Below are 13659 nucleotides of genomic sequence, written 5' to 3'. Positions count from 1 at the left end.
TTGGAAAATGGCTGCAATGAAACAAAGAGTGAAAAATTTAAAGGGGTCTGAATACTTTCCGTACCCACTGTACATATGTATGTATACATATGTATATATATACACATACACATGTATGTATGTATGTATGTATGTATATATATGTATATATACATATATGTATATATATATATATATATATATATATCTATATACACACATATACATATATGTGTATATACATATGTATATATATATATACACATATATATACAAATAGCCACCGTATTGCATGTGCATCGCTTCTCTTTCATGTCTTCAGTGTTTTTGTCGTAAGTAAAGGCCAAATATGCACAAAAAAATAATCTACAAAAACAAACGAGTGTCTGAGTGCTGTGAAGGCCGTCCTGTCCTAGTAGCAGGACTCAGAGGACCTCCCAGACACTGGCATGGGGAGAACAGCGCAAAGCTTCAACTGGACACGGGAAAACAGGCAAGGCAAAGACTGAGTTTTAGGGCTGCAACTAATGATTATTGTCTTAGTTGATTTATCTGTCGGTATTTATCAATACATTCATTAGTTGTTATAGTAGTTTGTCTATAAAATGTCAAAATATAGTAAAAAATGTCTGTATATTAATGATATCAGGGTTCCCAAAGTCCAGGATGACGTCCTCAAAAGTCTTGATTCAGATTACTGTCCCAGATGAGAGAAGAGACTAGAACATATTCACATTTAATAAGCGGGGAATCAAAAATGGTTTTACTTTTCTTTCATAAAAAATGACTCAAACCAATTAATCAATTACAAAAATAGTTGGTGATTAATCTAATAGTTGAAAACTAAACTATTCATCTGTGCAGCTCTAACTGGTTGCTTTTAATTTGTATAGCGTATCTTAGAACAAGTCAAATTAAATTATATTTCCCTTAAAACAACTTAAATATGCTCCTCTAACACCTGCATTATGAAACACAATAAGGGACCAGAATCATACAGTATTTACAGTATACAATACTTAAAATAGAGTGCTAACTATAGAGACCTGAAGTGAAACCTTCAAAAAAGCGTGCGTTTGAAAAATTAGAAACCCTCATTCAAAATCACACTGACATTGATAAGAATGCAAATCACTAAATAATCAGCCTTGGAACATAACCTTGCTCAACAGTGTGCTGTGCAGCTCACTCCAAACTGATGTGAGATTAGTATTCCTTTTTCTGTCTAAATCCTGACAAGAAATCAAGTGTATTCCCAAAAATGTCAAACTTTCCTTTAACCTGATTCATTGTTAATAATTTTATCACTTCTTTTTGTCAATCATCTACAATGCCAAATATACCAAATAACACTGAACGGTTTTATGCCTTGGTTGCATTCAGCTCAGAGTTTAGAGAGGGTTGGTCCTTGACCACAACATTGGCGGCTCGATCTCAAATTGAAATGGGGAGGCCATCCCTTAAGATGCTTCCAGAGTTTGAGCCTCATAGGGGGAGCAGAGGAAAGGTCACCAACCCTATCATACTCTCAGGGAGCTGAGACACCGCCAGGGTGGTCTAGAGTCTGCATCCTCTGCATTATCACTGAGACTAGGGAGCAAGCTGTGAGGGCCTATCATTCTGCCATGTTGTGACAGCGAGTGCCATCCGCAATGCCCTGCATGTTGAGAGATGGGGAGTGTCACGGCATGGCTTGACTGGCACAGTGTGAACTGAGACCTCCTTAGGGCGCTCATATGGATATATCCATCTCTGCAGCATTTCAAGCACTTGGCTTCACCTAAACTGTCAGCAGACTTCAATAATGCCCATTTGGATTGTATGGACATGACAACTTATTACGCAGACATCAAGCTCTTTGACATTGAGTATAAAAACAAACAGACCAATGTGAGAATTCTGCAGCTCGTCTGCTGACCAAGGGGAAGATGCTTCAAGATTACCAACTCTTACACCAATTTTTACAAGAGTCAACTAAAGGTGTGAAAACACTGTTAATTCCTGAGTTTAGGTCCTTTGGTGCCAGAGTTATTAAAACTTTTTGGTCAAATAGGGTAAAAACACAGTTATGAGACCTGCAGCACTACAACGAGAACCAACTATGACTGAACTATGACTAGGACTCTGGTTGCCTGGTCCTAAGGTCTCTGCAGGGTAAATCCAGACAGCTAGCTAGACTATCTGTCCAATCTGAGGAGTATGGTTACCTGGTCCTCAGATCTCTGCAGGGTAAATCCAGACAGCTAGCTAGACTATCTGTCCAATCTGAGGACTATGGTTACCTGGTCCTCAGATCTCTGCAGGGTAAATCCAGACAGCTAGCTAGACTATCTGTCCAATCTGAGGACTATGGTTACCTGGTCCTCAGATCTCTGCAGGGTAAATCCAGACAGCTAGCTAGACTATCTGTCCAATCGGAGTTTTCTGTAGATGACTAAAACTACTTCTGAACGTACACATGTTCAATTAAAACAACTTCCCATCCTGAGAATATTTAGCAGAGGCACCGTGGCTTCGTCCGGAGCTTAGCCCCGCCCAAGATGATTGTGATTGGTTTAAGAAATGCCAATAAACCAGAGCACGCTGTTCTCCCATCCCAGAATGCTGTGGGGACTAGTCAGAGGTCTGGCAGAGTGAAACTAAATGATGGTTAATATCAACCTTGTTGAGAAAAACATATTTTATTAGCAATGTCATATTGAAGTACTACACTACCCACAATCCTAAGCCTAACAGCAACGTCTGTGCTTGGTGAAGCTTGCTGTTAAAATGGGAATGTTTACAGCTACTGTATAGTTAGCTGCTACCATTAAAGTCTATGATGGCCATGGTTACAGTCTTGTACCTAATTAGCCATTACGGCCATGATTCATCTTGTAGCTGCTCGGCTTGCTTCCAGGCTGGGACCTCTGTAGTAAACATGTTCTGGCCGCTGGTGAGCTCTGTGACTCCAGTGTTTAATAATGGACACGAGAACTGTGCCGTCCATGTCACAGGGTCACAAGTTCACAACCTGTCTCTTTAGAGGCACCAAGGAGCTCAACGGCACGGCGCATGTCATTTTTCTAGACAGCATTAACACGTGCACACTTCAGTCCCCAACAAGGACACCAACAAAGAGACGGCCTCAGTGCACTCCACTGACTGACTGGTAATTGAGGTGGAATCATGACTGTAAGTGTGTCACACATTTTTTGGTCCCAGAAGTTGTCTAATGACAGTTGAGTACCCCCCCCCCCCCCAGACACATTCCCTCTTGACGCAGGGAAGTGTATCCTGCTCGTAGGTCTATGGACCTTAGGCTTTCAATATTTTATTTACAATGCTGCCCAATTTTGTACGCAGGGTGTGGATGAATCAGACAGGGAGAGCTTTTTGATTTCAACTTTGACCTTATCACAGCGGATTGAATCAGATCAGGAAAGGGTGCAGCCTAAATGGATGTAATGCATTAGAGTTTAATTCAGACAAAAATATCCCTGCTTAATGCAGAACAACATTCTTATGTGGTTACTCCATGGGTTATACAATGGATAACTACTGACGTGCATCAGCACTGCTGTTTACTTTTCTCTGCAACAAGGAGAATGATTGTAAAGCTTCACAAAGAATATGTTGCATTCTCTCTCGAACTTGGATATTTGGGGACTGATTGGTGAGGATTTGCTAACAAAGTACGCACAGTGATACACTGGTACAACTGGTAACTGGTCACTGAGAAAGTAAGGTTGTGTTACGTATTGTGTTAACTAAAAGTTATTGTGTGTGCCGTTTTCTTTTACATGGTGCAAATGTTCCACCTTCCCAAGACTATTTAGCAGAGCCACCGTCGCTGCATCCAGAGCTTAGCCCCGCCCAAGCCAACTGTGATTGGTTTAAAGAAATGCCAACAACCCAGAGCGTTTTTTCCTCCTATACTGGAATGGATGTGAGGAGGAGCCGGACCTTACTCTGTGGAGAAAGTGAGTCATCCATTTAGTCCAGACGTTTTATTCATTTTACTAATGAATTTTTATTAGTTATATCCCATGAGTTATTATAACCGCTGCTACAACAATCTCTTAATGCTTTGGCTCGTGACCCAGTGAAAGTGAAACCTGGTTTAGCTCACGAGACATCCAAAGTAGGATAAGTTACCGTATGCAACGATGCATCTGTCACTCTTATTGTAAATGAATATATTTTGTGACCCCCCGTACCACTCAAACGGTAATCTACACGGGGCAATACAGCACCGTAAAGAAAAGAGCTTTAGGACAGCAGGTGTGGTAAAAACCACTTTAGTCCAAAAGAAATCAACACAAACTGAAAGTTACATTGAGGTACTTTAAGTTCTGATTGCGGTACTTAGTGTTTATGTTGTTATTTTGTTGACCTAAAGGCACATATTAAATGTGTCAAAAAATCTTCTTTTTACAATGTACAAAATAAGCACACACTGGATGTTGGAAAACCTCGGCAGAAGCCTTGGGGATGTGTTTGATTACTAGAAATTCCCCAGAGCTCGGTGTGAATCAGAGGTCACAGTGAGCAAAGCTTCTGTAGCCTCCACCAAAGCAGCGCTGCTGCTCCGCCGCTTGATGAGCGCACTATTTTGACACTCATCTGGGCCTCCTTGTTAGCTCCCCTACAACAGATCTGATGTGCTTAGACAGGCCTACGCTGCATATTAGTGGGGCTGGTTGGGCGCAGATTGCAGTGCAGTAGGATTTAGTATGAACACGCTCTCTTGTGTTTCCTCCAATCACCAATCACCAGAAAGGATGGGGGCACGGATGGCGGGATGGCAGCAATCATTTTATCTTTCCATGAAACTATTGTGAGGTAAATAGTAGAACTATTATACTACTATTCACTTCCAATAAAGTAAAAACTCAGCAAAAAGTAAAGTAAGCTATAGTCGGTCTGGGGTTGAGACCTTAGAAGAAAATGTCCTCACTTCTGATCCTGATCTAAAACATGAATCCTCACAAGACAGATACACAGGACAAGACGAGCATGCACACAAACTTTTTTTTGGCAACTGAACTTAAAAAAAACAACAACAGCTTTTTATCATGCCATTTCCACTAAGGGACTGGTCTTTTTAACATTACATTTTTTAACATTTCAGTTCCAATAGTCTGTTTGACACTTCTTTACCATCCCTCCTCCACTTCCTTCTTTACTTGCTGGCTGCTGGTGTTCTGCTGCGTTCACGTCCCTGACTCAAACAGCACTGGACCCGACTGCAGATGTTGCATGCACGGTATCTGTAGCCTACCGTGTGACGTGTGTCAAGAACATTTTAAATACAGGCTCCAACTTGTTTGCTGACACACCTTCAGAGATTTTAAATAAAACGGAATAAATTGTCTAAACCAGAGATATTGAGGTGACCCCCAGGGTATCCTCAGAGTTAGTGCAGGGGGTCTGAGCCACCACTATGGACATCTTTTAAGAGGTACTTCTTGATTAATGCTGTGCTGAATCTGATGTTCAAACCTTGGTAGTCGGCTCTGTGGTATTAAAGAGCAGAAGTTATAGTGAATCTCAGGTGTAATGTATCAAAAAGTAATGTAACTAGTAGTGTTACTTGTTACTTTGAGCATTGAGTAACATAGTAAAGTAAGGCATTACCTTTTTAAAGTAACTAGTAATGTGTACCCCGACACTGGTAGCCTTACGGTTAAGTTTAAGGAGCCTCTGTACCTTCCACATACAGTATGTGTTTAACATTAAAACGTGATGTGTAAATAATATATGAATATTCCTTTATTTTCATCCTTCCGACTCGGTTTACCATTACACGATGCATGTACAGCAGTAAGCTCTCTTTCAGCTAAGGGTTCTCTGGCTAAAAAACCCTGGCAAGACGGAAACAGAAGTATTTGATGAGAGTGTCTAAAGAAATGCATGACATTCTGCTCAATTACATCCAGACATTACCGATTTAAATCTGGAACGACAAGAAATAACAGAAAGCTCTCACAGAACAAAGAGCATCATCACTGTAATCGGGACTGGCTTCCTTTTTGCTGTCGCAGGATAAAGCAAACACAAACTTAGTTAACTGTGTCAAATAACAAATGGCATCTAAGACGGAAGTGGAAAGAGAACAAATGGGAATTATATAATGATCACATTTCATTACCCACTGTTATGCCACAGAGAATACCAACTAAAGCAGACAAAATTGTTTTGATGTCTGTGAAGCATCAGTGCCGGCTGAGTGTTTTGCAGGAATGCTACTTAGATTTTTATGAATGAGCAGCAACGTCCATTGCAATTTCATCTGGGAGGCGAGCACACATAAGGTCCCCTTAGCTGACTCTGAATCCAACACTGGGACGGAAGATTCCTGTCCCAGGCGCTTGAAAGGGAGAGCGCGGGCGGCCTATTGATTTTGGAGAGCTGGCTCTGTGATTGCTTGCAAGCAGAAAAGCTGCAAATCAAGACTGCTCGTTACTCTTTGCTTTTACAAGCGGAAGATTACTGTGCATCATGTTCTGCCAATGCTGGAGTATGAAATGCGGCCTGTGACACAGACAGGCGTTGTGTGTAGAATAATGCATTGAAAGAGCCCGAGCACGGACTGACAGGAGCAGCTGGGTAGGGGAAAAGGTCAACCTGAGTTAATCAGTTAGAATCAGGATCAGCTGAGGAGAGTAACAGTGTGTGTGTGTGTGTGTGTGTGTGTGTGTGTGTGTGTGTGTGTGTGTGTGTGTTCGCATGAAAAATAAACAATCACATGGAAAGCAACTGTGTTCCATGTGCAAACAGCTCTCCGAGAGAAGACACAGCAGCAGTAAAATGGGCATCATGACAGCACAGGGATGTTGTGTATGTGCGTGTGTGCGTGTGTGTGTGTGTGTGTGTGTGTGTGTGTGTGTGTGTGTGCGTGTGTGCGTGTGTGTGTTTGTGTGCCTGATTGCGTATCTTGCTGTAAGAAGTCAAGACAGCCAAAATCCCCCTGACCCTAGGTGTTTTATTTAGTAGTAAAGTATCCGGCTGCACTGCGGTCTTCCTGTTTCTGATCACCTGCCTGGCTCGACACATTCGCTGATGTCGCACAAAAGAAATAGACAACACTGAAATGATTCCTGCAGCACGCGGGCTATACGCACAGGTGGTGTGGCTTCTCACCCGTAACTCAAAAAGCTTGCAGCAGGTTGCGATAAAAATAAACATGCAGCGACTTTGACCCTGACAGGTAAAAGCACCACGGCAGCCATACATTAGTTAGTAGTACTGTTCAGCTGCTCAGTCACAAGCTGAGCTCCCACAGAACGCTCACACAGCTATACAGGTGGACATCAATTTTTCAAGTCTTGTTGACAAAAGCTTTCAGACTCCAGCTCCGATATATACTGTACTGCATGTTTTTTACCCAACAAAAGGTGTGCACTTATACTATATCTTATTTAGAAAAATATGCCATATGTTTTAGTAGCTCCATGTCCTAAAAAAGTGTTTGTACTTCTATGCAATGTGTATTTGCAGGCTCTGTGCGTGTGTGTGTGTGTGTGTGTGTGTGTGTGTGTGTGCGCGTGTACATTGTACAGTTAAAATCAAGAACAAACAAAATTTAAATTTTTGTTTTCTCTACTGTGAAAGGAAAAGCTCAACATTTTGGGAAATACACTTCTTTGCATTCTTGCCAAAATCTAGATGAGTAGATTGCTACGGTTCTCATTTCTGACGCTAAACATGAAGCAACACGCAGGAGCTGTCTATCCTAGCTTAGCATCAATGCCATCTGTTAAATCTGTCAAAAAACAACGTATAAAACAACAAGCTGTGGTTTTATTGAACACACTGACAACACCAAGCATACCAGAAATCACCAAGTCATATTTGACTTATTTGCCTTTAATGTGTATCATTTCAGAAGCACATGGTTCATTTCTTTCCCCTCTGTATCTGCTATGTTTTCCCTGTGTGCTGCTATCATTTTCACTCGGTGTGTGGGACACCCATTTCTCTCCCTCGAACCAGGGAGCCAGGTGTCACTCAACCAAAGGACCCAAGCACTCACCACCAGCAGTCTTTAGTCTTTGGCACACTGCACACTCCCCCCAAAAAAAACATGATTCAAGTGTCATTTAAACGTGGCATCTTATATATTCTACTAGTCTAGAAAAGAGAGTATATTCACAGATGTGCAACAAAAAAGGGCTACAAAAGCAGTTAGAACATGTCTCCTGCACAGTAAAGTTAGAATCTGACATGCACTAACATAATAAGGTCAATATGGGAATGTAAATATGTATGTGTTTCACTGTATGAGGTCACAGACTCTCATCAGTAGCTAAATTAATTCCTGTCAATAATTTATCATCTTAAACTTGTATTTTGTCATGCATCTTTTAATAAATAAATAAAACATCCAACATGTAGACATGGTATCTACAATGTAAATTACCCACAGAATAAAAACTGTACTACCTTTAAGTATATTTAGGAATATTTGGACTAATATATTACTGATCCTGGTTTGTCGCGTCCGTAGCCCTCGCAGAGAACAACCTTTCAGGTATTAGATTATTGCTCGAATATCTCACTAGAGATATGATCTGCGTGGTGTTGAAAAGCCCTCTGAGCCTTTCTACTCCAAACACAATTGGTTAGGTTTTTTTATCAGTCTGCCCTACATTTATTGTGTGTCAAACAATTTAGTGAACTGCCCAAGGGTTTGACTTTTCGAAGTTGCTCTTAATATCGTTTGATATCAACTAGTGATTTAGGTCAAGACTCATTTTGTCATTAATGCTCAACAATTTGAAGAAATTTAACATATGGCTCTGTTTCCTGCAGGAAACCTAATCTGCTCAAATATATCATTTGGTTTAATGGTCTAACAACAATTACCCAATAGCATCCTTCATACAGCAGAACATGTTTAAAAGCTGTGGATCATCCCTTCCAGCAGTGGTAGAAGACGTACTCAGGCTCCTTACTTTTGTCCTTACTTAAAAGTACTAGTACGTCCATGTTCAAATACTTAAAGTCCTACAAAATCCTACTTAAGTAAGTTAAAACAGAAGTTTTATAATGAACATGTACTAAGTTACTTCTCAAATGTAAAACTACTTGTTGTGCAGAAAAATCCAGTCTGTAATCTTTGCTTTTTTGGTGAAATGTAAGACAATTTTCCTCAAAAGTTCCTAGAATTCACACACTGCCGTGTGATTTCTTTTAGATGCTTTTCAAATCAACGCTCAAAGTGTTACTACCGACGAGACGGGGCTTCTTCTCCTGTCACCTGCATTCACTGTGGGAGAGCACGTTAAGGGGGGCAGGGAACGGGGGTTAACGATAACACATTAAAAACTAAAACTGAGTCTAGTTATTGGCTGGTTGCATTTGGAGCAGGACGTTTTCATCCTTGAAATAAAATCCAGAGTCCTTTTCATTCAAGACCAATGACAAGCGCGAGTAAAAATGAAGTCTCTTCCGAGACCGGTCCACGACTGAGTACTACAACACCGCCTGTTTACACATGGAATAGCACTCCTTATGGCAAGTTAATTAAATGAGTGGGTAAAACTGGTGGAATGCACCTTTAATCTGAAAAGTTACCAGAAAGTATAAACCCAATCAGTGTTTGTTTACAATAACTTCCTGGTAGAAAACTGTGTTTTTCTCTAGTCTCATTCATCTAAAACGCATGTTTGATGCTTTCATATGTCAGCACGAGAACTAACTTTAATTTACCTGTTGGGCCGCAGACTAAGGACGATGACACCCCCCATTTGAAAACCCAAAACTGGCAGGAGTGAGAAAAATCTAGATAGATTTAAACTTCAGAGATTCTGGCTTTAACAAGGTCTAATTTTCTAACATATTGGTTGTTGAGATGTATATGATTACTAAAAAACAAACATCCCAAATCATGTGTGACATTTTAAATATGCAGAAAGTTTTGAACAGTACAGGAGACTATAATAACTCCCTCTGTATCAATAAACCCATTTGCACCGTAAATTGCAGAAAAGGTACAAATTGTTGCATAAACATTCACCAGAATGCAGGAAACTACTTTTTCTGTAACTCAACATTTGATGGGGGGGAAGACACCCAGACCCCCAGGTTATGATGTGTGTCATTGTCCCCAAAACCTACGCCCTTGACTGAATATACGTAGTTACAGTGTATATTTGTACGTGCAGGTGTAAAGTCCTGTTGGTATCGTACCTGTGTGATCCGTGGCTTGTAGGGCGAGCTGCTCTCCAGGTCTTCCAGGATGCTGGTGAGGGAGTCGATCTCAGCGTCCAGACTGGAGCGTCTCTCCGCCAGGGTCTTCTCTGGTGCTTTCATCTGGGAGCAAACATCACACATATGTGTCATACAGCAGAGGAAATTGCCAAAACAGCTTGTAATGACACTTATACCCTTTTCACACCAATGGCTCAACTCGGGTTATACCCAGGTCGTGTGTTTGAATGGGGTAACCCTCCTTGATCTACTAAGCTTTGTGACCCAGGTCGCCAGGTGGGTTTGATCAGGGTAGGACTAGATTTACCAGACCTTCCTCCACAGGGTTGTGCCAAGCTCCGGATGGAGCCACGGTGCCTCTGCTAAATAGTCTCAGGAAGGAAGTTGTTTTGGTGGAACATGTGTTTGTTCAGAAGTAGTTTTAGTTGTCAACAGAAAACTCTGATTGGGTCGATAGTCTAGCTAGCTGTCTGGATTTAGCATGCAGAGATATGAGGACCAGGTAACCATAGTCCTCAGAAATCCACCGGAGGTTAGAACGCCAACACAGAGACAAAGGACTGGAACGGACAAATCCGGACGAAAAGAGGTAAATCTGGCAGAATTTCCATCGGCAATTGACCAATCCATGAAGTGGAACATGGGGAATTTAGACTTGATCAGGGTAGGTTTCAACGTGATTTGTGCACAACCTGGGTTGCTAACAACCGGGCTGGACAGATGATGTGATTGGTTGGAAATGACAGTGGCTAATAATAACATACATTTTGTCTCACTGTGCTTTACGCTGGGTTTTTTCCACATAGACCGTGTTAAACTAGGATTATTACAGGCAGCTTCAACAACAACAGCAAGGTGGAACGGTTGATTTATTCCCGGTTATGTCGGCTGGCAGTGGGTGCCTGTATGGTCAGTAGTCTGCCTGTTGCAGAACGGCAGCGTTGGCTTTTACAGGAAAATCTGCCGAAGGTGATCTCTGAATTGACATGAGCAGGGATGTACCCATGAACACTACTGGTCAAAGGTTTGGGATCACATCGAAATGTCCATTGCACTCCCTTATAGACAGAATACCAACTGAGATCAGTTGTTTTTTTAACCAGGGCAGCAGCTCAGATTACATTATGTGCTTACATAATTGCAAAAGGTTTCTCCAATGTTAAGATAATGGGAATATTATATATTGCATTGAAGATAAGCCCCCCACTCAGATCCGTTGCTATTCTGTCTAGAATGGAGTGGTAGTGTGTACTGGCTTGGAGTGCTGAACCCTGATCAACCCTAGCCCGACCCAGGTAGATGCGGTGAGAGAGGTATTAGTTATGTATTTTGTGTAGTTGCCCTCAAAAGTTAAGGACAGGTAATCATCAATGGCGAGTAATTTGGCTGTTCTGAGACATTCTCTCCTGCTTTGTTCGCCCGTTTTACACTTTGGATTACAGTTTCGGAGTTCATGCTTTACCTTGACCTTAGACAATCCTTTTGAAAACCACACATCAATAGCTTCTCGAGAGAGAAATGCGGAGAGAAATAAGAAGCGATGTATTGTCTGAAAGACAAGTGTCATAAAGCAGTGCACTATTCACCTCCTGCTTTTCAGCATACTTGGATTTACAGTATTTCATTCCTCATGCATTATTCATCACAATCAGAATCTCCAAAAACAAGTCAGGGGTTTTAAGAATTAAAAGTTTGATTTACTTAAATTCCATATTTTAAATAGTTGCCCTATAAAAGATGATAAGAATTGTTCTGATTCTGATTTAACTCGTTTATTATCAGAGAAAGCATGCAGGCGTCACCGGGATCACTGCAGCAGTCTCAGACCTCACTGATTTATTCATCTACATTTTTTTTTCAGTTTCACCTCAGAGAAAACATAACCTCAACATATATTTATTTTTTGAAAAAGACCAAAAATGTAACAAAACAGTTGCACAAAAATCAGGAAAAGTAGCTAAAATGATTTGACCGTTTGTGACACTCCGTTTTCTACAAAATTCCCGGGAATTTCTCCATGGAATGACAGATGTATTTTTAGTCTTCTGAACTATGCTGCAACTGCAAGAAGACTTCTTGCAATTGCCTGCGGGGGCTTTTTGAGTTGGCTGGATCAGTGACTGCTTCTTATTCTAATGTTATGTGTTTGGATTACCTGTCACAATCTATTACAGGCAGCGCTGCCTCCATTTGGAGCAGAGCTGCTGCTTAAAAACATCTAAGGCAATCATGAGCGGGGGTAAACAAAGCAAAACACTAATGGCTTGACTCAAATCAACAAAAGAAAAAAAACAGGCAAACTTATTTAACGGGGATAACGAGGAGGATGAAATGAAACCTCGCGGTCTTTATGACGTGTTGGAATTTACCGTGTAGGGCTTCATAATGTGGACAAAAGCCACGATGAGAACAGGCTGCTTTTGTCTTCCTCTCTCCTGCTAAAGGTTTTGGCATTAACATGTCATAACCGAGACATCTTGCGCAGCCAGATAAAGGCGAGAATATTTCTGCATTCTTCTGAGGAAATACCATTTCATCACTGTTTTATGCATTCAGTGTGTATAATTCTCTACTAAGGCAGAGAGAACAAGATACAAAGACACTTTGATTGATATCCATCCCTTTTTTTTCTAAACGGCGCCTGCAGTTAAAAGAGTCTTGCCCTGGCTACAGGAGACATAATTAAGATACCAGTGGTGTGTTAGGGAATTAAGTTGCATAGCCGGGGGGGGGGGTCTACAGCCAATATGATAGGAGAAGAAAAGCTCAGATGAAAACAGGAAAGCACTTTTTAAACTAATTACGCACTTCGTTTCTTTCTGTGATTTCAGGCCTCAAATATATTTGACTTCTACTGACGATACTGTTCTGAAGTAGAGAAGAGATGGCAGGGGTGAACAGGAAAGAAGATAAACTGCAGGGCTTGCCTTATTATCTCTATTATGTCCACTGACTGTAATAAACTGTACATGATAGCGCTTTATGAGCTATGAAAAACCATCGGGTTCTCTAATTGTTTATTCACCTGCTCCACGCTCCTCCTACTGGACATAATGGCCGTGAGGAGAGACAAAATGCTTGGTCCTTGTTTTAAGTAAAAATGCATTCCACAGTTCAGCTGAAGCTCATGTGAGGTCTCAGCAGTCTGATGGCATTCCAAAGTTAGTCTTTTTTGTCCACTCTTTGGATTTTGGTGATGAGCAACAGCAAAGGGATGGTAAGATGAAAAGGGAATTCAGTTTTAAGAAAGACTTGATTTGACTAACTCAGAAAGCTGGTGCCTGGTATTAGTTTCATATTATGTTTGCACAGAAGGAGGACTGCTGGATATTTTAATGGTCAGTGTGAACGGGAGGAGTGATGACAGCAAGTAAAACCTGGTTCAGTGAACAAGAAAATCTAAACATTTCTAATGCTGAAAATCAGAACTGCACTGAACATAAACTTTTTTTTCGTATATATATATATATATATATATATATA

General features: G+C 41.0%; 1 protein-coding gene across 1 annotated transcript in view; it reads right to left on the bottom strand.

The window, feature by feature from the left end:
• The window catches only part of lpp (LIM domain containing preferred translocation partner in lipoma), a 139343-nt gene that overhangs the window by 65482 nt on the left and 60202 nt on the right, over positions 1-13659 (bottom strand). Inside the window, exon 5 of the mRNA XM_034882215.1 lies at positions 10156-10353. Coding sequence (XP_034738106.1) covers positions 10156-10353 — 198 coding nt within the window. The remainder of the gene's footprint in view (positions 1-10155; positions 10354-13659) is intronic.

This window comes from Etheostoma cragini, chromosome 9 (genome assembly GCF_013103735.1).
Source record: "Etheostoma cragini isolate CJK2018 chromosome 9, CSU_Ecrag_1.0, whole genome shotgun sequence".
NCBI classification, from domain to species: Eukaryota; Metazoa; Chordata; class Actinopteri; order Perciformes; family Percidae; genus Etheostoma; species Etheostoma cragini.
The sequence above is the reverse complement of the archived record's forward strand: the minus strand, read 5'-3'. Positions and strand labels throughout refer to the sequence as shown.